This window comes from Muntiacus reevesi, chromosome 12, assembly GCF_963930625.1.
Source record: "Muntiacus reevesi chromosome 12, mMunRee1.1, whole genome shotgun sequence".
In the NCBI taxonomy this organism is placed as follows: Eukaryota; Metazoa; Chordata; class Mammalia; order Artiodactyla; family Cervidae; genus Muntiacus; species Muntiacus reevesi.
In genome coordinates, this window is record NC_089260.1 from 42,270,528 (window position 1) to 42,298,503 (window position 27,976).

The 27,976-nt window shown below is 38.4% G+C and overlaps 1 protein-coding gene across 9 annotated transcripts in view; it reads left to right on the top strand.

The window, feature by feature from the left end:
* Positions 1-27,976, top strand: part of STAU2 (staufen double-stranded RNA binding protein 2) — a 298,567-nt gene that overhangs the window by 147,794 nt on the left and 122,797 nt on the right. For all 9 annotated transcript variants that reach the window (XM_065903639.1, XM_065903638.1, XM_065903633.1 and 6 more), the window contains one exon: positions 16,690-16,997. In XM_065903639.1, the coding sequence (XP_065759711.1) occupies positions 16,690-16,997 (308 nt within the window). The remainder of the gene's footprint in view (positions 1-16,689; positions 16,998-27,976) is intronic.

Consider the following 27,976-nt stretch of genomic DNA (forward strand, 5'->3'; position numbering starts at 1 on the left):
ATATCACTCGCTGATAATTAAGGGAAAATTGAATAATATTTTCTTAGAGAAATTGCACTAAAATTAAATATGCGTTTTCTTGAAAGGATGTTTTATAGGATGTTTCATAATGTGGAAAATGTCCAAACTATTGTTTCAGATACCAGTTTGATATTTGGGTGGATCATGTAAAAACACTAAACGGCTGAGAAAGCGTGTGCAGTGTTTGTTTTACCAGTGAAGCCGCCATCTGCATTATATGACTTTTTTTAAGACCTAAAAAACTTTAGTAATAGTCCATTTTTAAAAACACTCAACAGGCTTTTGGGGTGATGTTATTCAAGCGTATTGTTTTATTCCAAGCTTTCTGGTTTGTGTTAAGATGATTCATAGACTTGTAGAGCTGAAAGAGATTTTCAAGTTCCCCTAGTATAATTCATTTTATAGATGAAGGAAACAAGGTAGAGGCAATCTGTAACTTGACCTCTGATAGCTGGGCTTCATTCAAGTATGTTTACCACTGAACTGTATCATCTTTTCTTTGTTACATTCTGTGCTAGTATTTTTTTGTTGTTGTTGTTGTTACTTAAAAAAAAGCATTTTAGTTTTTTTTTAGAGCAGGTTTAGATTTACAGAATAATTGAGAAAGAGTAATAGAAATGTCTCATAAACCTTCCATCATCATATGTGCATGAATTTTCTCATTAAAAACATAGCTCAGCAGATGGTACCTTTTTTTAAACAAGTGATGAACCTACGTTGGCATATCATGGTCACTCAAAATTCATAGTGAGCCTTAGGGTTCACTCTTGGTGCTAAATATTTTATAGGTCTGGACAAATGAATAGTAATATATACCTGTCATTACAGTATCATACATAATATTTTCACTGTCCTCAAAATCTTCTATGTTTTGTCTTTGTATCTCTCCTAACCTCCCATCACCCCTGGCAACCACTGTTCTATAAGCGTAGTTTCATCTTTTCCAGAATATCATGTAGTTGGGATCACAGACCTGTAATCTTTTTATATTGACTTGTTTCACATAGCGATAAGCATTTAGGGGTCCTGTATGTCTTTTCATGACTGAACTCATTTCTTTTTAGCTCTGAAAAGTGTATCACAGTTTATTCACCTACTGAGAGACATCTTGGTTGCTTCTAAGTTTTGGCAATTATGAATGAAGCTGTTATAAACATCTGTGTGCAGATATTTATGTGGACATAAGTTTTTAACTTTTTTGATTAAATACCAGGAAACATGTGTTAGTAAGAGTATGTTTAGTTTTTTAAGCAACCATCAAATGAATTTCCAGAGTGGCTGTACCATTTGCATTCCTGTCAGCAATGAGTTAGAGTCCTTTAACTCCATGTTCTGACCAACACTTGGTGGTTATGTCGTTGCTTCAGATTTTAGCCATTCAAACAGTTGTGTAGTGATATCTGTTTGTTTTTGTTTGCATTTCCCTGATGACATATGATGTGAAACATCTTTTCTTATGGTTATTTGCCGTCTTTGTATCTTCTTTGGTGAGGTGTCTGTTAAGGTTTTTGGCTCATTTTTAAAATGGATTGATCTCTTATTTTTCAGTTTTAAGAGTCCCTCATAAAATATTTTTAGATAATAGACCTTTGTTAAATGTATCTCTTGCAAGTATTTTCTCCTAGTCTGTAACTTCTCTTCTAATTCTCTTGATAATGTCTTTTGTGGAGCAGAAATTTTAAATTTTAACAAAGCCCAGCTTATCAGTTATTTTTTTCACGGATCTGTGGTGTTATATCTGAAAAGGCATCACCATACCCAAGGTCATCTAGATATTCTCCTATGTTATCTTTTAAGAGTTTCATAGGTTTGAATTCCACATTTATTTCTATGAGTTTTGTGATGGGTATAAGGTCTGTGTCTAGATTAATTTTTTTTTACATATGCATGTCCAGTTACCCCAGCACCATTTGTTGAAGAGACTACCTTTGTTCCATTGTGTTGCCTTTGTCGCTTTATCAGAGATCAGTTGGCTGTACTTACGAGGTCCGTTTCTGGGCTCTCTCTTCTGTTCCATTGTATGTTTGTCTGTTCTTTCACCTACACCACATTATCGTGATTACCATAGCTTTGGAGTAAGCCTTGAAGTCAGGTAGCATCAATCCTCCAACTGTATTCTTCACTTTCAGTATTGTGTTGCCTTTTACAGGGTTTTTTGCCTCTCCATATAAAATTTGGAATCAGTTTGTTGATATCCATAAAACAACTCGGCTGGGATTTTGGTTGCGATTATGTGAATCTATAGGTTCAGTTATTTAGGAAGAACTGACATCTTGACAATATTGTGTCTTTTTATCCATGAACATGGAATATCTCTTCATTTATTTAGTTTTTCATGATTTTGTTCATCAGAGTTTTCGTCATACAGATCTGTACATATTTTGTTAAATTTATACCTAAATATCTCATTTTGGGGCAGTGCTGATATAAATGGTATTGTGTTTTTAATTTCAAATTACACTTGTTCATTGTTGGAATGTAGGATGTTTACTATAAATTTTACTATTTTTTTATTGTGATAAAAAATAACACGAGACCTTTCCTCTCAATAATTTTAAGGGCACAGTCCAGTTTTGTTAGCTGTGAGCACAGTGTTGTACAGCAGATCTCTAGGACGTTTTCACCTTGTCTGACTGAAACCCTGCACTCGGTGAACAGCAAGCAGTTCCCCATTTCCCCTCTATCATTGTGCTTCGTGTTTCTGTGAGTTTGACTGCTTTATATACCTCTTCTATGTGAAATCAAATAGTTGTGTCCTTCTATGACTGGCTTATCCACTTAGCATCATCTCCTCAAGGTTCATTCATGTTGTTGCATAATGATAGGATTTCATTCTTTTTTATGACTAAATAATATTCCATGGTGTGTATAAATCACACTTTCTTTATCCATTCAACCACTGATGGGCATTTAGATTGTTTCTATTTCCTGAATTTTGTGAATTATGCTGCAGTGAACACTAGAGTGCAGATATCTCTTTGAGAACTTGTTACCAGGTTCTTTTGGGTAAATACCCAGAAGTGAGATTTCTATTTCATGTGATAATTCTCTTTGTAACTCTTTGAGGTAGCTCCAGCCATAGTGGCTATACCATTTTATATTCCCACTAACAGTGCACAAGGGCTCCAGTTTCTTCCACATCTTTGTCAGCTCTTATTTCAGTTCTGTTAAAAAAGATGGCCGTCCTACCAGGTGTGAAGCGATACTGCATTATGGTGTTGCTTTTTTCATTTATTTCTCTGATCATCAGTGATGTTGAGCATCTTTTCATATCTATTGACCATTCATATGTCTTCTTTGAAGAAATGTCTATCTAAGTCCTTTCTTTGTATATTTTTAACCAGATTAGTTTTCTTGCTGTTAAATTATAGAAGTTCCTTATACATCTTGGATATTAACTGATTATAAAATAGATGGTTTGCAGATATTTTCTGTCATCCCATAAACTACCTTTTCACACTGTTCATTGTTTCCTTTTCTGTGTAGAAGCGTTTTAGTTTGCATTGTTCCACCTGGTCTATTTTTGCTTTTTTTTTTTTTTGGCCTGTGCTTTTGGTATCACATCTAAGAAATCATTGCCTCGACCAGTATTGTAAAACTTTTGCCCTGTGTTTTCTTCTAGTAATTTTACAGTTTGGGGTCTCAAGTCCTTAACCCATTCTGAGGTGATTTTTGTTTGTGGTGTAAGACTGAGGATCCAGTTCCCTTCATTTGTATGTGGATATCCCGTTTCCCCATTTGTTAAAGAAAACTGTTCTTTCTTCATTGTGTAGTCTTGGCACCATTGTTGAAGATCACTTGACCATAAAGCATGTTATTTCTAGGCTCTCTAACCTGTTCCGTTGGTCTGTATGTCAGTATTTATGCTAGTATCCTTGTGTTTTGATTACCACAGCTTTCTGATATATTCTGAAATCAGTAAGTGTGATGCTTCCAGCTTTTTTCTTCTTTCTCAAGATTGATTTAGCTATTCAAGGTCCTTTATAGTTCTCTATGAATTTTAGGATTTTTAAAAAATTTTCTGTAAAAAATGCCTCTATGATTTAAATAGGGATGGCATTGAATCTAGAAATTGTTATGGTAGTATGAACATTTTAATAATATTATTAACACATTTCACAATCCATGAACACAGGATTTCTTTTCATTTGTGTGTTCCTTAATTTCTTTCAACAGTATTTTATAATTTTCAGTATGAAAGTTTTACTTTCTTGGTTAAGAGAATTCCTAAATATTTTATTCTTTTTGATGCCTTTGTAAATATAATTGTTTTTGTAATTTTCTTTTAAGATTGTTTATCGTTCATGTATGGAAAAAACAAGTGATTTTTGTCTGTAGATTTCATGTATTGCTACTTTGCTGGAATTCATATATTAGTTCTAAGCAGGTTTTTTTTTGTGTGGAATCTTTCATGTTTTCTACATATAAGATCATATAATCTGCAAATAGAGATAATTTTACTTCTTTTCCAATTTGTGGGTTTTTTTTTTTTTTCTTTTCTTGCCTAATTGCTTTGATTAGCACTTCCAGTATTTGTTGAATAGAAGTGTCAAAAATGGGAAATTCTTGCCTTGTTTCTGATTTCAGAGGAAAAGCTGGACTATTTTTATGAAGTTTATTTGTCTTGCAGAATGAAGCCTCTGATGTCACCTCTCAGAGGAAGCATCTTTAGCATGCTCATAGTCACATGGAATGACAGATTTAGTAGGGCTCTCTTTTACTCTTTCTCATTGTAGTCTGATAAACTTTTTGCCTGTTTTGTGACATGACACTCAGCTGTTTGGTTCCACTGATCGCGTGCCTGTGTTCTAAGTCACTTCAGTCATGTCTGACTGAGCGACCTTATGGATCATAGCCCACCAGGCTCCTCTGTCCATGAGATTCTCCAGGCAGGATTAATGTAGCAGGTTGCCATGCCCTTCTCCAGGGGATCTTCCCTACCTAGGAATGGAACCCGCATTGGCAGGCAGGTTCTTTACCACTGGCGCCACCTGGGAAGTCCTGCTGATTGTTGGCATAAAACCATAAATTGCTCTCATTCGGATACAATTAAGTTTGAGCCCCTTTTCAGGATAGTTTTTGAGACCAGTATTTCAGGTTTGTTCAGTCCCTAGAGGCACTTTTCTTAGTTCTTTCCCTGGTTCTTTCTGGGAAATTAGCTGGTTTATGTTGGAGCTCACTGCTAGAGCTCATTGGCTGTGAATTACTTACTACCAAAACCTCCAGTAGAACTTCCTAGGTGGTGCTAGTGGTAAAGGACCTGCCTGCCAATGGAGGAGACATAAGAGACCTGGGTTCGATCCCTGGATCGGGAAAAACCCCTGGAAGAGGAAATGGCAACCCACTCCAGTATCTTTGCCTGGCAAATCCCATGAACAGAGGAGCCTAGTGGGCTCCAGTCCATGGGCCGGCAAAGAGTTATGCATGACTGAGTGCCCCTAGGCTTGAACTTTCCTACATCCTATTTAAAATAAAGTCAGTTCCTTTGGGAAAACTTCAGAGCTCTGTTCTTATGGACTACCTCACCCTGTGCAGAATTTTTGAGCTACTGTTCTGGAGTAGGAATGGGGACAGTGGCCCACTTCTTTGAGATTGACTCTGCTGCTCTGTGAGCAGAGTGTTGGTCGGGGGAGGTAGTCTCTGGTATTCTTGGTTTGCCTTTTCTGATGTGAACTTCCATCCCATAAGCAAGCTGAGGAGAGAGCAGTCAGTTCTCAAGTGCTCTCAGCTTTCACTATGTGAGTGGTGGCTGGGTGTAAAAAGGGATTGCCTGACTTTTTTGGCTATATACATGAGAAATTTAACTTCTGCAGCTCGAAGCTGAGGGAAATGAGAAATTCTGGTGGCCTGCCCTTCTAGTGAGTTACCATATTACTTACAGGTGATTGAGGAGAAAAAGAGCCCCATCTTTGTGGCTGCAGGTGGTGGAAGGAATGAGTCATGGCTCAAGTACCAGAGACTTTTATTCTTTCTGAGATTTATTAGATTTTCTTGAATAAAGGTGCAATGACTCATGATACAAACCCTGGAGCTAGGCTAGGTATCACAGGTTAAGGGCATAGTCTTCTACAAGACTGCTTCACTTCAAAAGACACCAACCAGGGCTTCCCTGGTGGTCCAGTGGTTTAGAATTCTCCTGTCAACACATGGGACACAGGTTCGATCCCTGGTCTGGGAAGATCCCACATGCTGTGGAGCAACTAAGTCTGTATGCCACAAATACTGAGCCCACACTCTAGAGCCTGTATGCTGCAACTATTGAAACCCACACACCTAGAGCCCATGTTCCACAACAAGAGAAGCCACTGCAATGAGAAGCTTGTGCACTGCAGCAAGGAAGTAGCCCCAGCTCTCTGCAACTAGAGAAAGCTCACTCACAGCAACGAAGACCCAGGGAGACCAAAATGAATTAAAAAAAAAAAAAAGACACCAGCCACTATTGGGAGGATTTCCGGGGCCACCTTCACTTCTGACGAACTGACTATAAAGTCAAGGCTTCCCACTACCCTTGCAGTTCAGTCCCAGTCATGTCCAACTCTTTGCGACCCCATGGACAGCAGCATGCCAGGCTTCCTGGAGCTTGCTCAAACTCATGTCCATTGAGTTGGTGATGCCATCCAACCACCTCATCCTTTGTTGCCCTCTTCTCCTGCCCTCAATCTTTTCCAGCATCAGAGTTTTTTCAAGTGAGTTGGCTCTTCTCATTCTGGTGGCCGAAGTATTGGAGCTTCAGCTTTGGCATCAGTCCTTCCAAAGACTATTCAGGGTTGATTTCCTTTAGGCTTTCCTTCCTGTCCAAGGGACTCTCAAGAGTCTTTTTCAACACCATAGTTTGAAAAACACTACCCTTCAGATAAGATAATTATCTGATTATAAGATAATTATAATTATCTGATTTTAAGATAATTCATTCACTAGAATGAATCACAGAACTCAGGAAAGTCTTATATTTATGATTACAATATTGTTACAGCAAAAGTGATTCAAATCAGAACCAGCTAAAGGAAGAGACACATAGGGTAAGATCTGAAGAGTGCCAGACACAAATCTTGCAGTGTACTTTTTCTGATGTCCTTTCCCATGAAGTCAGGAACGTGTTGCTCCCTACTCAGCGATGTGTAATATGCACAGCGTGTTGCCAGATGGGGGTTCACTCGGTTTCCAAAATTGTGCAGTTTTTGTGGGCATTTCATATCACAGGTGTAACTGATTGAATCATTGGTCATGAAGTTGATAACAATCTCCAACATTCCTCTTTCCTCAGAGGTTTGGTTGATGCCACGTGACTCAAAGCTCCAACCCTCTAATCACATGGTTGATCTTTCTGACGTAGCCATCCCCCATTCTGAGTCATCTTGTTGGCATAAATTCTGACATGTCCGAGGGGTGCACCATGATTAAAGAAGACACTTCTGTCAGTCACAGAATTCTAAGGACTTAGAAGCTGACTCCCAGAAACTGGGGACAAAGTCCAGCCAAGTTTTTTATTACATGGGAGAATGTTTTATTTGTTATATGCCCTTAGAATAATTTCCAGAGACTTAAAAGTATTTTAAAATTAATATTCATAACTTGTGGTTGTTTGTTGGGGTGGGTCCATAGATCTCCATATGTCATTATTTAGAAATAGAATGTCCTGCTTTCTTTTGATTAATATTTGTAAGATATACATCTTGTTTCCTCATCCTTTACTTTTAGCTTGCCTATATCAATAATTTGAAGTGAATTTCTTTTAGGCAGCATGTAGTTGGGTCATGTTTTTAATCTACTTTGCTAGTTTCCTGTTAATTGATATATTTAGATCATTTACATTTAATGTAATTATATGTTTAGGACTTAAATCTGTCATCTTATTTATTTTTTCTATTCTTTCACTTTCTTTTTCTCACTCCTTGTTGGTTACTTGAAACTAGTTCAGTTTCCCCATTCTGCCTCTATTGGTGCCCAAGGTGGTAGATTCCTTGTTATTGCCCAGTGGAGTAGGATTTCTGGTCCTTACATGATCTTCACTGATATCACAGAGAGCATAAGCTCTTTACCTCTAGGTGATGACTAATGTCCTGACTCTCCACTCTTTCTCTTATGACACTACTCATTGCTGGGTGGGAGTAGAAGTCCAGTCTCCCTGTGGTCTGCATTGATATCAAGAAGTAGTATCAAAGTCCCAGCTTTCTGCTGGCTGTGTCCAGCACTGCCACAGGGTCCCGGGGAGCCTCATCACAGCTTATGTGATTGTGTGTGTGTTAGTCGCTCAGTCGTATCCGACTGTTCGTGACCCCAGGCTCCTCTGTCCATGGGATTCTCCAGGCAAGAATACTGGAGTGGGTTGCCATTTTCTTCTCCAGGGGATCTTCTCAACCTGGGGGTTGAACCCAGGTCTCCTGCATTACAGGCAGATTCTTTAACATCTGAGCCACCAGGAAAGCCCCCAGAATGACCATGGATTATCTGTCCATAGAATTCTTCAGCCAAGAATACTGGAATGGGTGACCATTCCTTTCTCCGGGGGATCTTCCTGACCCAGGAATGGAACCTGGATCACCTGCATTACTGCCTGATTCTTTACAGTGAACCACCAAGGAAGCCTTGGTGATGTTCAGAGCTGAGGCTCCCCACTTGTCCTTTGGTGGCATGGGTGCTTCCCTGGTAAAGAACAGAACGTCAACCACGAGGCCCATCTCCCATCATGTTCTTCCTTATTATCTTGGAACCAGAGGTCAAGCAGCCAGAGCCCAGGGAGCCAGGGCGGCATGTTAGGCAACGCAGTGGCCAAAGCTGGGGCTGTCAAGGTTCTCTCCACCTTGAGGTCTCTGCACAGCCTTATTCTAGGACCTCTATCCTGGAGATGCCCAGAGCAGCCTAACAGTGCTTTCATGTAGTTGGGCTTTAAAATTTTTTAAAGATGTAAAAATGGTACAGTGTGTACCCATCACCCAGCTTTTCCCCATGGCAGCATCTTACAAAATCATAGCACTTTATCAAAATGAAGAAATCGACACAGGTACAATACAGTGGCCTAGGCTACAGACCTTACTTGGATTTTTGTGAGTTTTCATATAAATGATTTTTAAAATCACTGTCAAACTGATAAATCTTGCTATACCTGCTCATCCTTTTCTCACATTTCCTGTTTTGAACCAGCAGTTTATTTTTCCAAGTTTTAAGAATTTTTTTAATGGTAATTTTTTTGATACCTTAAAAATAAGGTTTATTCAACATTAGAATGATGACGAGATTTTGCCACCATCAGGACACACCAGGGAAATTCACTGAGCAGCAAATGCCAGGAGAGGTGGACTTTACAGCAAATGCTACGAGAGGTGGATTTCACTTTCACCATTGAGAAGACCAGTCACAGAGTGTATTTATACCTGCCTGGCTGTCACTTGAAACTTTGGACAAGAAAAGGTTAAAATGAAGCTCCTCATTAAGAATCTATTTTTTCCAGTAACAAGCAAGTAACTTTTCTGATACCCAGTTCTAAATTGGCAAACCTCAAAACTGGGTTGTGTTTTAAGATAATTGATGCCTATTAGGAAGCAGGACTCTGTCTTCTGAGATAGTATCAGTACTAAACAAAATGTTCTGTCTGATCAGAGGAGGAGTATAATTCTAAGCCCTCAGCTTTCAAATAGTATACAAACAATTGACTTTCTTCTTAACATTTGGTGAGTCATCCTTGATAGTATCTACATTGAAACAGTCATACATCTACCCACGTGTCGTAAATCTCAATCAGAAGAACCCATCATCACTGTTTCTGCTTTCTTTCATTTACAAAAGTGTTTTACCTTTATGTGAATTAAAATTTTTTGTTACAAAAAATCTCACTGAGACAGAAGTAGATGAATATTGTTGGGTACTTGAGTATTTATAAATAAAACATTTAGTCCAACAGTGTTGTGGCAAGATTAAAGCTGATTTATGGAAACATACAGTAAGATCTTTCTTTTGAAGCTTTGGTATAAAAAGTGACAAGTTCATTTTGTTAAGCAATAGCTAGGCACGCATTCCATGGCTCAGTGGTAAAGAACCTGCCTACTAGTGCAGGAGATGCTGGTTCAGTCCCTGGGTCAGGAAGATTCCCTGGAGAAAGAAATGGTAACCCACTCCATTATTCTTACTTGAGAAATCCCATGGACAGAAGAACCTGGTGGGCTACATTCCATGGGCTCACAAAGAGTTGGACATGACTTAGTGATGAAGCACACACAATGCATTCATTCCGAGGATGTGCAGAGAAACTCATTTTTATAGACTAACATTAACCACTTGTACCAGTGAAGTGGCGTTATTTTTCTTACTCCTTTGGTTTGCCCTGTTGTTCTGATACCCCTAGTACCAGTTCCTACTCATTTATGTTCTTCAGCCTCTCAAAGAGTTATGATGTTAGTGAACATCAAAAGGCAAGGTCCTGCTAAGTTTGCTGATCTATACATAAGATAAGACCTTTTAAGAGATCTCAACTCAGAATGTTCTCTTCAGCTCTTCCAGTAAGAGCCGGAGCACTGGGAAAACGCTGTGGGAGGCTTTGCACCCTAGAGGGTTTACACACCCATTTGAGAGAAGCATAAACCTCGTGGGGAAAACAAGTAGAAAGGGCACCATGACCTGGCATTCCTCATTTGTAGGATGTCAGTGTGCCTGGCATGCTGGAGCTTTTAAAATCCTGTATGACGTCCTATAATTTAGGGAAGATTTTGGTGAGGCTATCTCTGGGACATCTAAGAACAGCCACGGTGGCATGGATCAACTGGGGAGCCAGTCTGGGTAAACTTCAGGTGTGGAGTTCACTTCCTGGATTAAACCTGGGTGTTCAGAACTGGCTAGACATTGCACTTTTCTCCCCCTGCTTGTTCTTTTAGGAAGTCATTTAATGTAATGTGTCCAGGCTCTAGTGATAGACCACCTGGAGTTAAAATCTAGCATTGCTAAATGTTACCCATATCCTTAGCTGTGTTTCCTGACTTTTCTGTGCTTCAGTTTTTTCATCTATAATCTAGAGAAATAAAAATCCATTTCATATGGTGGTTGTGGGGATTAAATGAGATAATGCATGTAAAGTGCTAGAATAGGGCCACTGTTGTCTCTGCAGTGCAGCCGTGTACAGTGGTTACAGATTGACAATACTAAGATGGGAATATTAAAGGCCACATCAGGGACAAGAGGTAGATGATGGAAGAACAGTTCAGAACATCTTCAGATAGAGGGTGAAAAGAACAGGCATTACAAGGCCGAGCAGGGGAATACCTTCCAAGTCCATGAGCAAAGCTGAGGTCAGAACCAACAAGAAAGAAGGCATGGGCCTAAGTGGGTCACATGAGAGAAAGTTTATCTGTGCAGTAATCAAAAAAAATGTTAATTATTAGAACAACAAAATGTCGTAGAGTGATAGTAATTATTTAGAATAACTAAAGCCTGTTTTGACAGATGTGTAAGAAAGCAAGTTTAGTCACACATTGCTAATAGCAGTATAAATTGAGATGGATGGTTTTTCAGGAGACAGTGGAAAGTCCTTAAATATATATACTTTAAATTACTCTTTTTTATTGTTTTTATTTTTAGCTCAGCTGAGTCTTCACTGCTGTACACTTTCTCTAGTTGCAGCGAGCGGGGGCTCCTCTCCAGTTGCGGTGCCCGGGCTCCTCACTGCAGTGGCTTCTCTTGTTGCAGAGCATGGGCTCTCGGTGCACAGGCTCAGTTGCCCCATAGCATGTGGGATCTTCCCGGACCAGGGATCAAACCTGTGTCCCCTTCATTGGCAGGCGAATTCTTAACCACTGAACCACCAGGGAAGTTCTTAAATTACTCTTTGATTCTTGTTTTAGGTCTTTACCCCACTGAAAAGTGACTTAAATTTACAACAGAAAGAACCTAAATGAATTGTGACTGATCCAAACAGTTACTAATATTCACGTTGAAATCATTCGGTAGTTGACTGCATACATCTACGTGTATCTTTACTCTGTCTCTGTGACTATTATATTAGTTGATCTCCATAGAAAGGAATCTTCTTTATTCATGAAGTCAATTTGGGCTTTACAGTGGAATAAGGGAGCCTGTACCCCACATGAGTTCTTCTGCTGTGATGTAATCCCTCTCCAGAGTGCTGGGAGAGCATTTTTGTTGCTTGATAATATTGCTATTGGCAAGCCCATTACTGCTATATAATAACATTGCTGAAATAATGCTGTTAGCTTCTTGATTTCTTAAATTGAGTGTAGAATTTAGAGTTATACATTAAGTTATTCTTTAAATAAGAATTGTATCTGGTGTTGGTACACCTAGTGAAAAATTACTATGTCATCTCATTTATCAAATTGGCAAATGTTTTTACTTTGTTGAGATAAAATTGAACATAAAACTGCACGTACGTGTCTAGTTTGATCAGAGTTGACATACAACTGTTTTTACTGCATTTCTGACACTAACTGTGTAGGGGTTCTTTTCCCCCATACCAACCAATTCTCCAACTTTCTGGACACTAACAGGGTGTCCTACAGTTTGGTTCCTTTGCTCCCTGGAATCAGTGCAGACCCCACAGATTAAAGGCTCAGGCTCACAAGATGCCCTGCTTTGCCAATCACAAGCCCCATATTCCCATATGTACTCCTGACCGAAATGGTGTAAATTTAGGGGGTTCCCACAACCCCCTTCTCCAGTTTGATGACTTGCTGGAACAGCTCACACAACTCAGGAAGATACTATCATGGGTTTATTACAAAAGATTTAAAATGAAAGTCAGGGGAAGAGGTAGGTACACAGGGTGGGGTTCAAAAGGAGCTGGAGCACAGAAGCGTCCCAGTAAAGTTAGGAGACACGACCCAAACTCAAGACGCTTTTCAAACCTCCTCATTTAGGAGGTTTTTGGCAGTTCCATTACATAGGCGTGATTGATTAAACCATTGGTCACACATGAAAGTGAAAGTGAAGTTGCTCAGTCATGTCTAACTCTTTGCAGCCCCATAGACTGTAGCCTGCCAGGCTCCTCTGTCCATGGAATTCTCCAGGCAAGAATACTGGAGTGGGTTGCCATTCCCTTCTCCAGGGAATCTGCTGAACCCAGGGATCGAACCTGAGTCTCCTGCATTACAGACAAATCCTTACCGTCTGAGCCACCAGGGAAGCCCTCAAATATGCAACCTCTCTCACCTCCCCAGATATCAGGGGGTGAAGCTAAAAGTACCTTTTTTCCCCTATTTTGATATTAGATATTATTATTTTAAAAAATCTTTGCCACTTATCTGTACTAACAGAGAACGGTGGCAAAGATTTTTTAGTAATAATATCTACTAGTGAAATAAGAAGGAGAAACTTTCACATATTTGTACGGAGGTGTGAAATTGGCACAACTACTACCATTTGTACCAATTTAGAGCAATTTGTTAGTGTAAAAAAAAATAAAATGCATATTCTTTGAACTAGTGGTTCTACTTCTGAGTTAAGGAAATCAAATTTCATGTGAATAAGGCTATTAAAAAATGTGTTTCCCTGTGTTTTTTAAAAAAAGAAATAAATTAGATGTCCAGCAATATGAAATTGTTTAAAGAAACAACAGATATAATGAAATTTTAAGCTTAAAATTGTTAATGAAAATGCATAGTTTTATAAATAACAAAAGGATCATGTTGTATTTCTTTCTTTTAACTTGTTTTTTCAATTAACAAAAAGTATATAGGAAAAAAGACTAAAAGTATATTTTTAAAGCAAAATGTTAAAAGTAATTTACTCTGGCTACTGAGATTTATCTGTAATTTTCCCCCAATGCCTACGTTTTCTTTTTAAATTTTTTTGTTAAAAATTTTCCTGAATGTAAAGCTAACAAACGCAAAGGTATAAATTAAATCCATAAAACGTGTGTGTATTAGTTGCTCAGTCGTGTCCAGCTTTTTGTGACCCCATGGACTGTAGCCCGCCAGGCTCCTTTGTCCATGGGATTCTCCAGGCAAGAATGCTGACTGGGTTGCCATTGCTTTCTCCAGAGGATCTTCCCAACCCAGGGATCAAACCCAGCTCTCCTGCATTGCACACAGATTTTTTTTTACCATTTGAGCTACAGGGAAGTCCTTTAAATCTGTAAAATAGGATGATATTTTATGCTATATAATTTATTTATGTATTTATTCATTTGGCCATGCCATGCAGTATGTAGAACCATAGTTTCCCAACCGGTTTCAAACCTGTGCCTCTGCAGTGGAAGTGTAGAGTTCTAACCACAGGAATGCCAGGGAAGTTCCATATATAAATTATTTTTTAAAGCAACCCCTTTATGTTTTGGGCTTCTCTTGTGGCCCAGCTGGTAAAGAATCTGCCTGCAATGCCAGAGACCTGTGTTCTATCCCTGAGTTGGGAAGATCCCTTAGAGAAGGGAATGGCTACCCACTCCAGTATTCTGACCTGGAGAATTCCATGGACTGTATAGTCCGTGGGGTCACAAAGAGTCGGACATGACTGGGCAACTTTCACTCACTGACTTTATGTTATAACACCATCAGGATGAAGTTCCCTGGAGCTTGGCCCCTTCCAGCCTCCACTTTTCTGTGTCGCAGTCCCCTTCTTGCCCCAGTGCAGAGGTTCCCGGGTCTGCTAGTCCCTGCGTCTGCTTGTGCCTCTCCCTGCCTTCAGTTCTCTCCCTCCTTGGCCCTTGGGATGTGCTGTCAGTACCATCTCTAGGAAGCCTTTCCTGAGCTTCCAGTGCTTCTCCCTTCTCATTCCCACTGCTCCCCAACTCGTCTCTGCAGAGGTACCTGCCACACCATGATATTTATCCCTTTCATTTTCCTCTCCTGAGAGCCTGAGGGTGACTTGAGGTCAGAACACTGTTGGTTAGCACAGAGCCTAGAACCTAACAGTAAAGGCTAACTGTTGTCTGTATGTGTGTGGGTGGGTGTGTGTGTGAGAGAGAAAGAGACTGAACAATAGAAATAAAGATGTGATGAGGTCAGACAGGCCAGAGTATGGGGAGAGGTGTGACTATATTTGCATGAATGGAGCATGAGATCTCCATGAAGATTTTAGTAGGATGGGGGTGGTGAGGAGGAGCCAGAGCCCTGAGGGCCTCGTTTGTCATCCTGAGGGATTCTGATTTGATGTTTAAGTGATGAAGAGCCAGTAAAGACTTTAAAGTAAGAGAATGTCTAGCCTTAGCATTCCTAGGGTGTTAAGATGATATTAATGTTACATGGGAAACCTGGATATATTATGTATTTGGGAAATCCTGGCTTAAACCAAGTTAAATGGATTTCTCTTCTGGACTTCTCAGAGTTTTTACTGTGCTAACGTGTATTTTTAATCCTCCCGAAGGGACAGTTGTGGGTGATATAATTTGCAAGATTTCCCCCGTGTATTTATCATGGAACCTGTATATTTGGGGATTATGGTATAGACCCATTTTGGGAAATGGACTCTGGGGAGAGCAGTAGTGTGAAGCTTTTACTGAGGGCCTGAATCAGGAGGGTCGTGGTGGGAAAGGGGGAGGCAGGACCAAAGGTCTAATTTTCTTTCTCAGAACATGTTCTCCAAAACTGGTGATTGATCAGTAATATTAGAAGATCATGTCATGATTTGAGAGTCGTTAATATCTGATCCAACGATGTTAGAACAAGCATGTGAAAAGTGGTTTGAATTATCTCTCAGACAAATGGAAGCCAGGGGAAATATGTTTACAACTCTGCCAACTGATGACACGGACCCAGGCTCACTCCACTTGATGTTAGAATCTGCATATGGCCTGACTTGAGCTAATACACTTGATAAGCTGACAGAGCACATTCTAGACTGCACATGGTGGCTACTTGTTTGTGAGTGAGTCAAAGCTGGTTGTCAGGAGTTGGGTGGCTGAGCAGATGGATGGTGGTATCATGTTGTTGTTTAGTCACTAGGTCGTGTCCAGCTCTTTTGTGACCCTGTGGATGGCAGCCCACCAGGCTTCTCTGTTGATGGGATTTCCCAGGCAAGAATACTGGAGTGAGCTGCCATTTCTTTCTCCAGGGAATCTTCCTGACCCAGGGATCAAACCCACATCGCCTGCATTGGCAGGCGAATTCTTTACTACTGAGCTGCCAGGGCAGCCCTATCATGATGAGATAAACCAGATAGGAGACAGTTTGCGGGACGAAGATACTCTGTCAGTTTTTAACATGTTCATGAGGTAGAGTTGACAGTGGGACATCCTTGTGGAGAGAGGAATACCAGCAGGCCATTGGATGTATGAGTTTTCTGCTCTGATAATTTGGACTGACCCAGCCATCATTTTACCTCTGTGTCTCAACTACTGCATATGTTAGGGATTTCATGTCTCTTTTATGAGATCATAAAATATTAAATTGCAGTCTGAAGACCCTGCACATTCCTAATCTTACCCCCATTGCACTTCTACACATCAGTAGCCAGTGTTCCTCCTTAGCTTCTCCACTACATACGCTTTCCCTTGAAGTCACTTTTGTGATTTTTTTTTTAAGCCAGTGATTTTTAGGAATATTGAAACGTACATTTTTCTCCTCCAAAGAGGAGACTGCATTTGCCTTTGCATGTATGGGGAAGACAGGTGCTTAACAGTGTTTTTCATTGCCTTGTTTCAAGTGAAATCCTTGAGTCACTAATGCTCTAACATGTTTCTGTTTCACTTATTTTAAGTGTAATAACAATGTTCCTTTATTTTACTTATAGCTCCAAAAGGAATTCTTCATTTGTCTCCTGATGTTTATCAAGAGATGGAAGCCAGCCGCCACAAAGTAATCTCTGGCACGACTCTAGGCTACTTGTCACCCAAAGATATGAACCAACCCTCGAGCTCTTTCTTCAGTATATCTCCCACATCGAGTAGTTCAGCTTCAATTGCCAGGGAACTCCTTATGAACGGAACATCTTCTACAGCTGAAGCCATAGGTTTAAAAGGAAGTTCTCCTACTCCCCCTTGTTCTCCAGTACAACCTTCAAAACAGCTGGAATATTTAGCAAGGATTCAAGGCTTTCAGGTATGAATTAAAAGCAAAACCAAGAAAACAAAGCAATTCATTAGCCCCTAGTCCTCCATCTCTGTCCATCAGAAAGCTCATTCTTGCCTGCTAGCGTGACTTCTATGCCACTTACATTGTAAATCATTAGGAACACAGAGGACAGAAAAACGAGCCATGTGCACATGTCTCATTTTAAAGATTTTTCATTCTCTCCAGTAATTATTTTTTGCTGCCTGGCTCTCCTCCATTTTCTTTCTTCCTCCTCTATTTTTTTTTTTAAGACATTTTTCATCCTCTGTTCCGTCTTCTGATTGGTCTCAATTGGGCGCATCTATTCCCTTCACTCTGTCTTCCCAAGTAAAGATCCTGCCTTCATACATTTGGTGTTAGTAAACACTAAGTGCTCCCTCAGTTTACAGTAAGGTTGAGTTTTTCTAATGCTGATTTTACTTTCATGGCAATTTTTTGAATTTGGCATTCTGTTGCTAGTAATGATTCAGAGATGCCACTAAGGTACAACATCCTAGAAGTCTGTTGTCTTAGGAGTTCATTAACCTTGGTGTTAGAACAGTAATAAATGCTTTCTAGCTGTTAGAGGCGTAAAAACATGTATTGTTTTACTGGATTGTGTTTTGAACCATCTAGGGTAGCACCTACCTCAGATGGTACCAGTAATTCTATTTCACTGGGCAGTCTACACCTAGCTTATAGGCCTCTTGTTGTGTATAAGAATTTGGGGCTGGAAACTCTCTCCCTCCCCCATTTAGTCATTGTTCCCTTTTGGAAAAGAAAAAAACAAAAAACCAATAATCCTCTGTGGGTAGATCTTTTAAAAGAATTGTTAACTCTAGGAAGAGGAAATACCTGTGTTTTGACATCTTAGTTGCCTTGAAAATCCTGTGCTGAACTGTAACCACTCGACTGGATGAACAGCGGCGGGCTTGTGTGTGGAAAGAACAGGCTGTCCCCGCAGAGTTCACTGTTTTCATGCCCCTTTCCGTCTTAGTCTTATTCCCTAAGACCAAAAGCTGTAATTTCCTTTAGAAATGCTCTAGAAGGTCTGTATTGTCTAAAATGATCATGTATTTATAAATTTTTTTCAAATTTAGATATGAGAGAAGATCACGTAGTTGAGGGGGTGGAATTTTTGCATGTTTTTTTTTTGGTTTGTTTGTTTCCCTTCACAGAAACCTGATTCTTTCCAGTCTCTTGCCAGGTAGTGGTTAGTGTTTTTAATTAGATTATTAATATGAAATCTAAAAAGCTGTTAGCAGTTTTTGGCTCTGTCATCTGAAATTTTAATCATTTAATTTAAAAATTAAAATTTTAGGGTTTGTTTTTGTGGTTTACCTTAAGAATAATAATCACTGTTTAAAAGGACCTTGATTCACACAGTTAAAGTCCTGGAGAAAAAGAACTAAGCAATTTTTAGTTCTATCTGTAATGTGCATAGGATGAACTAGAAATAAACTGTGATAGAAAGGAATTCACTGTTTATTTACAAATCTAGTTGTCTAAAAATGTCCGAAAATAATACTGCATTTGGATTTTTATAGAAACAAAGCACAAATTGATTCAGGCTCTGAATTGATTTTTTTGCTTGGAGAAGTTATATGGTAGATGTTCATTTTGCTGCCAGAACTACTTAAATTTTTAAACTTGTATTTATTTGTTAATTCTTGGCAGTGACAGCAACTATAATTATAAAATAGTTTTGCTCTAGTCAAAATGTAGGATCTGTTACTCCTATACTTGGGTTGACTACTCAGACCCTTTTTTTTTTCTTTAAAGTTTATGCTGAGATAATACACTCTTATTTATGGACAAGTGAGTAAACACTTCCGAATTGTGTATGGTGATTTTTACATACTAATGAATATAAGCAGATGGTTTGAAACATTACTGTGCTTCTTTGGTCAAACGAGCTTGGTGTTGATCTGAAATACTGTGTTGCTGACAAGCTGCAGCCGGCAGCTGCGCGGTGAGCAGACTGTGGGAAATGGCTCCATGCCCTGACAGGTGCCTAGCACATCCTCATAGTGTCACAGTAGAAGAGTCTTTGTGGTCAAGAGTTTTAAAGCCTATTTCTTTACAGGTAACTTTCTCAGGTGTATTTACCTGCTAGAAAAACACGTAGATTGTTTCTATTTCTTAAATGTTTTAATTGGACCATAGTTTAGAAATGATAGGGCCAGCTTGTTACGGATTCCATTGCTATTGTGTTATTTTTATTTCTGGAACTTAAAAACAATAAATTCTTTCTCTGTGTCTCAAGGTTAGTACTTTTAAAATTTTGTTATTGTACACTGAATAGATATTATTGCTTATTGAATATTGTATAAACTCTTCTCTGGCCTTCTGTGCCCATTGACGTTTGATTTAAGCCTACCAGAGCCATTGTATGTGACAGCTATGTTGTATTAAAAGTAAAAAATATATTAGTGTACTGAAACTATGTTGTTTTAACTTTAAAATTTTTTTCATTACCCACTCTTTAACTGAAATTTATGAGTGACAAAAAGCTTATTTGCTCACCATAATGAAAGTATTAAACTCACATCCTTTCCCTTAAGTCTATAAAATAATTAAAATTATTATACAATTAAAAGTTATTATTATTAATAAAGCTGGCTCCGCAGGTCAGAAGATGACTAAACACTTGCATATTCTCAGTAATTCTTTTATCCTTGCTTGGGCTAACCTAAAGTTTTTAGTCACATTTTAGATGCAAGCTTTTGGATTTCTATCATAAATGAATATTTATTTTTTTAAGTTTTATTGAGTATGGTTTTTTTAAATTTTCTTTTAGAGCTTGAATGTTATTGACTTATTACTTTTTAGGAAAAAAACGTTTTATATCAGTAGTTCTGCGATCCTGAAGCTTTGTCCAGCCCAATTAGTATGCTTCTTTAACTTCTGTGCATTTCATGAAAATTCATTTGAAATACAGGTATACCTTAGTGTCCAGGGTTCCTTGGTGTGTACTTGATACTCTCTAATTATAATGCCAAAATGTTTCAAAATCAGTCAACTTCTTAAAGAAAATCATTATGGAGGAGACATTTTTGAAATGCTCATCAGCTTTTGAGCTGAAGTAGATTTTGTTTCATTGTGTTATAATTTACATTATTGTGAGTTTTTGCATCATAAATATGTTTTCCATACTAATTATATTAGAAATCTCTGTATAATTAACTGTAAGCAGTTTCATTGTTTAATTGAGTCATTAGAAAAATTAGATGAAATTAAAATGAATTATTTTAGTAAATTATCCTTTCTAGGTGGGTTTAATTTTAATCTTTTAGTCTGTACCCTTCCTTGTGATTATCACCCAGTGAGCAGTGTTGTTTTTAAAACCTCCAGAGTGAAATATAAAAAATTAGATTTGTTTTTTTCATATTAAGAGTGTAAAGAAAGCACTTAGTATCTTAGTTAAACCATATTTAACTTATTTTTAAAAAATCAGGGAATGTTTTAGTGGGCGGAGTACCTTCTCATTATTGTGAATTCTTAGATGTTGGTGTGATTTTTAGCAAGATGAGAATGTCAGTGGAACGCTCAGAAGTATCTATTTAATTAAAAACTTTCTTTTCAAGTACAATTCAAACATAATACCTTTCAACTAGTATGTCTTCTTTTTTGAAGTTTAGTATGATTACAGCAGGTTTCTTTTATGATTATGGGCTTCTCTTAAATATTTATTTTTGGCCTGTATGACATAACATATTTTAACAGTTTGGCCTTAGTATAGTTTACACTGAAATGGGACATGGGGAGTGGGGCTTGCCCAACTCGAGAATCAACATTTGTCCTTTCTCTTTTTTCTTATTTTCCCTATACCTCAGTTTTTGTAATCCATGTATTTATAATCGAGTTTTTTTAATTTATAATTAGGCTGGTTTATAATCAGGCTATTTGCGGCTAGTTTTTTTGGAGTAAGGGGTCCATTTTTTAAAAATCAGTATAAGTAAAATTTTGTAGATTTCTAATAGGAAAATATGGAGAAAGAAATTATGCATGGACATATACTCCCCTACTTAAAAATGTTTTCCCCCATTTCTAATTTGTCCTCGAAACATAACTTACCGTGTCACTTCTGAGCCCAAATTTTCATCTACACTGTTACACAATGTATATAAAGTGATGAGAAATTACTCAGAGTACAATGAGCAAAATACATTTATGGGTTTGGCATGGGGTCAAGAGATTTTGCTCTAATTTATAGTCACTTCTTACAGAGCCCTTTTGGATTTAGCTTCAACTTTCCAAAGACCTTGGAGAAATTGGAAGAATTCTCCTGAAGTCTTTGGCCTTCCTGTGGTGACCCTAAAACTCAGGTTTGTTCTTCAAATGGGCAGCCTGTTATCTGCAAACTGACCTGTTGTCTGGTTTCTTCAGAGTTTGATATACTTGGCCAAAACCTCAAGGACACACAAACTATCAATACGTTTCACATAACTATAGTTCATAAAAACCATTAGAATTACATATCAGCTCACTTGCCTGAAATTTCCAACTATTTAGAGAAAAATATTACATTTGAAGAAAGAAAGCCTGATGCATATAAAAACATAGTGTGATGAATAACAGTTAAGAATCAAGCAAGACTTAAGTAAAATAGTCCATTTGTTGTTTAGTCTCCAAGTCATGTCTGACTCTTTGTACCCCATGGACTGTAGCCCGCCAGGCTCCTCAGTTTGTGGGATTTCCCAGACAAGAATACTGGAGTGGGTTGCCATTTCCTTCTCTAGGGGATCTTCCCAATCCAGGGATTGAACCTGCATCTCATGCATTGGCAGGTGGCTTCTTTACCACTGAGCCACCAGGAAAGCAAAATAGTCCATTATTACCACATAAACTTTTCAAGACTAACTCCACCCTAAATCACTGCAGAATGTAATCAGGATAGACATACTCTTGAGCCTTGATACACCAGCATATACATAATAAGACACATTTCAAAGAAAGAGTAATACATAGAAGAACTGTCCTAACACAGTGACTTTGATGTGGATCTGAAATGAGCCACTGATGTGCAGAAAAAAATAGTTGCCATTATGTGTCATCCCCAACTAGAAATATCTGTAGCCTTTTCTGTTTGTATTGCAAGAGATTTCAAGAATTCTATTTGAAATTATTTGAAAAGCAATAAGCAATTGTTTCTTCAATCAAGTTGAAGAAAAGGAAATTATTTTTCATCCAAAGGTGAATTTCATTTCCTTTTGCTAGAGATGGTTGGCAATGATGTGATTTTTTTACTTAGTAACAGAAGCTTAATTGTAGTACCCATCAGGTACTACATCATGTCAGGCTCGTGTATATATATATATATATACCTATTTTTTCTAAGTTATGTTGTAATGGTCTGTTTTTCTCTCTTCGGCATTCGGCTACAGCTGCAAGTTTTTTTTCCCATGAATGAGTGTCTAAAATTTCAAATGTATTGTTCTCTTCTCATCCAGGACAACTCTTGAGAAAAAGAGAGCAGTCTGTGGAATGCTGCATGTAAAGTTTTCTGCACACTGAAAAAAACTGCTCTGACATGCCAGGGGTATTAGAAGATACATGAGTAAACAGGGAAATGAAACTGACATTTATTGACTGCCTTGTTATATATCAGAGAGCGAAAGAGGCATTACGCATATTATTTTATGACACAGCAGAAATGCCGGTACATTTTTGCTTCTTGATTACAAATCTTTATTTTAAATTCAACTATTTTATACTGTTTGAAGCCTGATTCCTGAAGGTAGGATTAGTATTCATGGTAATCTATGATCTTTTGGATATTGCTTTGGTTTAGTCATAGATTGCATTAATAAATTTATTTATGTCTTCCACCCTGGTGGCTCAGATGGTAAAGAATCTGCCTGCAGTGTAGGTGATTCAGGTTTGATCCCTGGCTCATTAAGATCCCCTGGAGAAGGGAATGGCTACCCACTCCAGTATTCTTGCCTGGAGAATTTCATGGACAGAGGAGCTTGGCAGGCTACAGTTTATGGGGTTGCAAAGAGTCGGACATGACTGAGCTACTAACACTTTCACTTCTTTTTTCTTTCCTGCACTCCACTGTGTACACAACTGAGTCTGAGTCATTTAAGAGTTAATTCTCTTTTGAGCTGGAAGGAACTTTTAGATTTTATTCAGAGATATAACTTTATGATCTCTAAATACACATTTGCGGAACTACACAAATAAAACATCCTATTACTAATGCAGGTTACTCATGTTCACATAGAGAATTATTAGTTCCTTCTAATCCCTGGCAGATTTCAGGTTCAGGGAAGTTCTGTCTTCACATAGTCTCATCAAAAAGCAGATTTAACTGTTAGAAGTAAGAGATGTTTGAAAAGCTCCTAAAATGTTTTTATCTGTAGTATTGTTTTTTAAAGTACAATAAAAGTTCAGAATCAAGTCCTATAGTACTGTTGTCCCCAACCTTTTTGGCATCAGGGACTAGTTTCCTGGAAGACAGCTTTGCCATGGATTGGGCAGGGGCTGGTTTCTGGGTGATTCAAGCACATTGCATTTATTGTGCACTTTATTTTTATTTTTATTACATCAGCTCCACCTCAGGTCATCAGGCATTAGATCCCAGAGGTGGGGACCCCTGCTAGAGAACATTTGAAGAAACAAGGACTACAGTCGGAGGATACACAGTCCACAACTTCAAAAATTCTAGAAATAGTAGATAGTACATTAAGAATAGTTTTCATGTGTAACTCTATGGCTGATTCATATCAATGTATGACAAAAACCCACTGAAAAATAATAAATAAATAAATAAATAAAAACTGAAAGAAAAAATCTCTAAGCTCTAATCAAGGTTTAATTAATAAATACAGTTATCGATTCTAAAAAAAAAAGAATAGTTTTCATTAATTTCAGTATGTATGTGAAGAACAGATGGATATGAAGTTAATTCATTTATAAACTATTATTGAATACTGGAATTGATTTAGTTAATAAATAAATTGAATATTTATTTAATCACTCTGGGCAGCTACTTAATAAGTACCTATACATGCCAGGTAGCATACTAAGCAGTGGGCACCAGAAGTGTTATGGTCAAGTTGGGGTCAGACAGGAAAATAAAACCAATACACAGAAGATTGGCCACTATTACAATTGAGTCCAGTTTCCAGGGATCAGTTTCTGAACATAATGCAACAATTTAATTAAAAAATTACATATTTGTAGTAAATATGTAATATGCTACAATATACTGCAGGAAATAATGAAATGCCTTCCTCATGTAATAAGTGTCATTATAGGTGTAATGTGGTAAGTGATCAGGGGAGGTGTGGTCAGCCATGTAAGAAAAATGGGTGGGAATGAACAGTTCTGACCAATTGAATTAGGGAAATATTCATAGCAGAGGGACTTTTGAATAAATTTTAAGAAGTACATAGAATCTTAAGGTGAATTCTAAGAAGGAAAGGAATTATAGGCAGAAGGAGGTAAGTACTCGAGACATAAAAAGGCACGTGTTTTAGAAATGCTCAGAATTCAAAGTGGAAGTGTCAGCAAGGAAGCTGAAAAGACATGTGTGTGTTGCTGAGGATTTGAAGTTAGCCGTTAGAGACCACCAACTTCTTTTTTAAAGGATGGTGACATTGGTTTTTTATTTTAGATAATTTTGTAGGCATGTGGAGGAGGAACAGACAAAAAAAAGATTGGTAGCAGAAAGACCAATTAGAGTGACTTTACTTGAATTCAGTAGAAAAATAGCGAAGATTGAATTAAGGAAAGCTAATGGTTGTCAGGGCTTCCCAGGTAGTGCGGTGGTCAATAATCTGCCTGCCGATGCAGGAGATGGAGGAGACTCGAGTGCGATCCCTGGGTTGTGAAGATCCCCTGTAGAACGAAATGGCTACCCACTCCAGTATTCTTGCCTGGAAAATTCCATGGACAGAGGAGCCTGGTGGGCTGCGAAGAGTCAGAATGACTGAGCTACGAGCACACAGCGATTGTAGAGGAGTGGGGCAGAGGTGCAGGTGTTCGCGGTACAGATAAGAGGAGTAAATGGTCTCTTGTGCTGACTTCTGTGAGGGTACTTTCACTTCTCTGATCAGGAGGGAAGCTAAATTTAATGCATTGAAGAGCTGTTAGAGGCTATCTGAGGATATGTTGACCATTCCAAGAATTTGAGAATAAAGTAAAGTAGGAAGATAGTATGAATGTTTTAGGAAAGGTTCTATTTTTTAGTATGAATGTCATCAATAAACTTAGAGGAGGTTAACAAGTTCCATTTTAAACATGGTGAACTTGAGTTGCCTTTGGGACTTTCAAAGTCAGCTGTCTAGTAGGCATTCATCAGTGATTCTGGTGAACAGCAAGAGGGCATAGGACACAGATATTCGAGTCTTTGGTGTGCAGATGTAACTGATGCCATAAAAGTAGGTAAGACTGACCAAGAAAAGTGGGCAAAGACCTCGGAGATATTCCCAATGAATACTAACAGTTTAAGGGATTGGTTCATTCATTAAGTCAACTGAAGTCTATTGAGCACCTGCTATGAACCGGGTGCACTTTTTGGCACTAAGGCTATAGTTTAAATGACAGTCAAGGGTTCTGTCCTCGTGGAGCCGACATCAGGACGGGGTTGATGGGAGTGGGATGTGAAATATGGCCAGGGCGAAGGGAACAGGACAAGTGGAAGGGTACACAATCACATCTGGACACAAGATAAATTCAAATGATTAGTCTCCTAAGGTAATGATTAATTGGAAATTAACTGGGAGATTAATTATGATTATTTATGAGAGGTAATGAGCAGTGACTTAGTGTTGCCAGCTGTTGTATCAGTGTATCAAATAACTGTACCTTTTAATTGTTTAATGGATTGCACTGAGGTATAATTTACACCCGATAAATTACACCCATTTTAGTTACACAGATTGATGAGTTTTGAAAAATGTATGTGGTGTAACTACAACCACAGTCAAGATGGGAATGTTTCTATTACTGTGAAAAAAATTCCCTGTTGCCTCTTTGTAGCCTGTTTTTCTCACCTCTCTGTGGCTTGGTGGCAACCAGGCTATCCTTCATTAGTACTAGATTAGTATTGCCTAAAATTTCATAAAAATGGAATCATACAGCGTGAACAGACAGTTTTGTTTCCTGCTTCTTTCATTCACTGTAATGTTTTTGAGATTGTTCATGTGCATATCAGCGGTTTGTTCCTCTGTGTTGCTAAGAACTAGTTCATTGCATGGACATATACCACAAACTATCAGTTTATCTGTTGATGGACGTTTGCGTTGTTTTCAGCTTGAGGCTATTATGAATAAAGCTGTTTGCGACTATTCATGTACAAGATTTTGTGCAGAGTTTTCAGTTCTCTTGAAAAAAGTACCTCAGAGTGACATTCCTGGGTCACATGGTAAGTGTCCATACAAACTTACAGGAAGCCATCAGATTCTCTTACAGTGTGCAGTATCAGATTGCATGGGCTTCTCTAGTGGCTCAGCGGTAAAGAATCTGCCTGCCAATGCAGGAGACGTGGTTCAGTCCCTGGGTCAGGAAGATCCCCCTAGAGAAGGAAATGGCAACCCACCCCATATTCTTGCCTGGATTCTGTGGACTGAGGAGCCTGGCGAGCTACAGTCCATCCGGTCGCAAAAGAGTCGGACACAACTTAGAGACTAAACAACAAAAGCAACAGGAAATCATGTTACCTTCCTCCCAGGACTGTATGAGGATTTCATACATTGATGAGTCTTATTCTATGAAGGATGCAGTGCTGTCTCATTGACATTTTAGTTTGTATTTTCCTGATGACCCATAATATGCACTTCTTTTCTTGTGCTTGTTGGCCAATTTTCTCTTTGTGAAATGTCCACATTTTTTTTCTCAGTTTCTGGTATCGATTTTTAAAAATTATTGTGTCATCAGAGTTTTTTATATATTCTAGATACAGGTCCTTTCTGTTGCAGATATTATCTCCCTCCCGTAACTTGTCTTTTCAGTATCTTAATGGCACCTTTTAAAAAGTGGAGAAGTTTTCAATTTTGATGAAGTTCAATTTTTTTTTCCATAAATTATACCTTTTTTGTCCTATCTAAGGAATTTTTGACTACCCAAGGTTGCAAAGATTTTCTCTGATTTTTTTCTAAATACTTTCTGGTTTATGCTTTTGTGTTTCATGCTGATATTCATTTAATTTTTTGTGTATGGTATGGGTGAGAGTCTCTTTTTCCCACAGGATAATCAGTTGTTTCTGTACCATATATGTACTGTGTTGTTTTACTCTAGCTGCTCTTAAGATATCTGTTCATTTTTGGTTTCACCAGTTTGGCTATGCTATGTCTAGGGTTGTTTTTAATCCTGCTTGGGATTCATTTAGCTTTTTAGATTACCATAATGTTTCTCATTAGTTTTGAAAGATTTGGGGCTAGTTTCTGTTTGTTTGTTTTTTAATTTTTTTGCCCTTTTCTTTGTCTTCTCCTTTTGGGACTCCAGTTACGTATGTGTTGAGCCTCTTGATATTGTCTTTGAGGTCTTTGAGACTATTTACAGTTTTTCACCATCTTTGGACTGTGTAACTTTGGTTGGTTTATTTTCAGATTTACTGGTTCTTTTCTCTGTCCTCTCTAATTTGCTGTTGAGCCCATATAATAAATTTTTCACTTCAGTTATTCTGCCTTTTTGGGACGGGGCTTCCCAGGTGGCACTAGTGATAAAGAGCTCGCATGCCAGTGCAGGAGATGCAGTTGGATCTCTGGGTTGGGAAGATCCCTTGGAGGAGTGCATAGCAACACACTCCAGCAGTCTTGCCTAGAGGATCCCATGGATAGAGGAAGGAGCCTGGCAGGCTACAGTCCATAGGGTCGCACAGTCGGACACGACTGAGTGACTAAACACAGCACATTGTATCTGTTTGATCTAACATTTCTATTTGATAATTTTTTAATTGGTGATGCTATCTACCGCCTCATCCTCTGCCACCCCCTTCTCCTTTTGCCTTAAAACTTTCCCAGCATCAGGGTTTACAG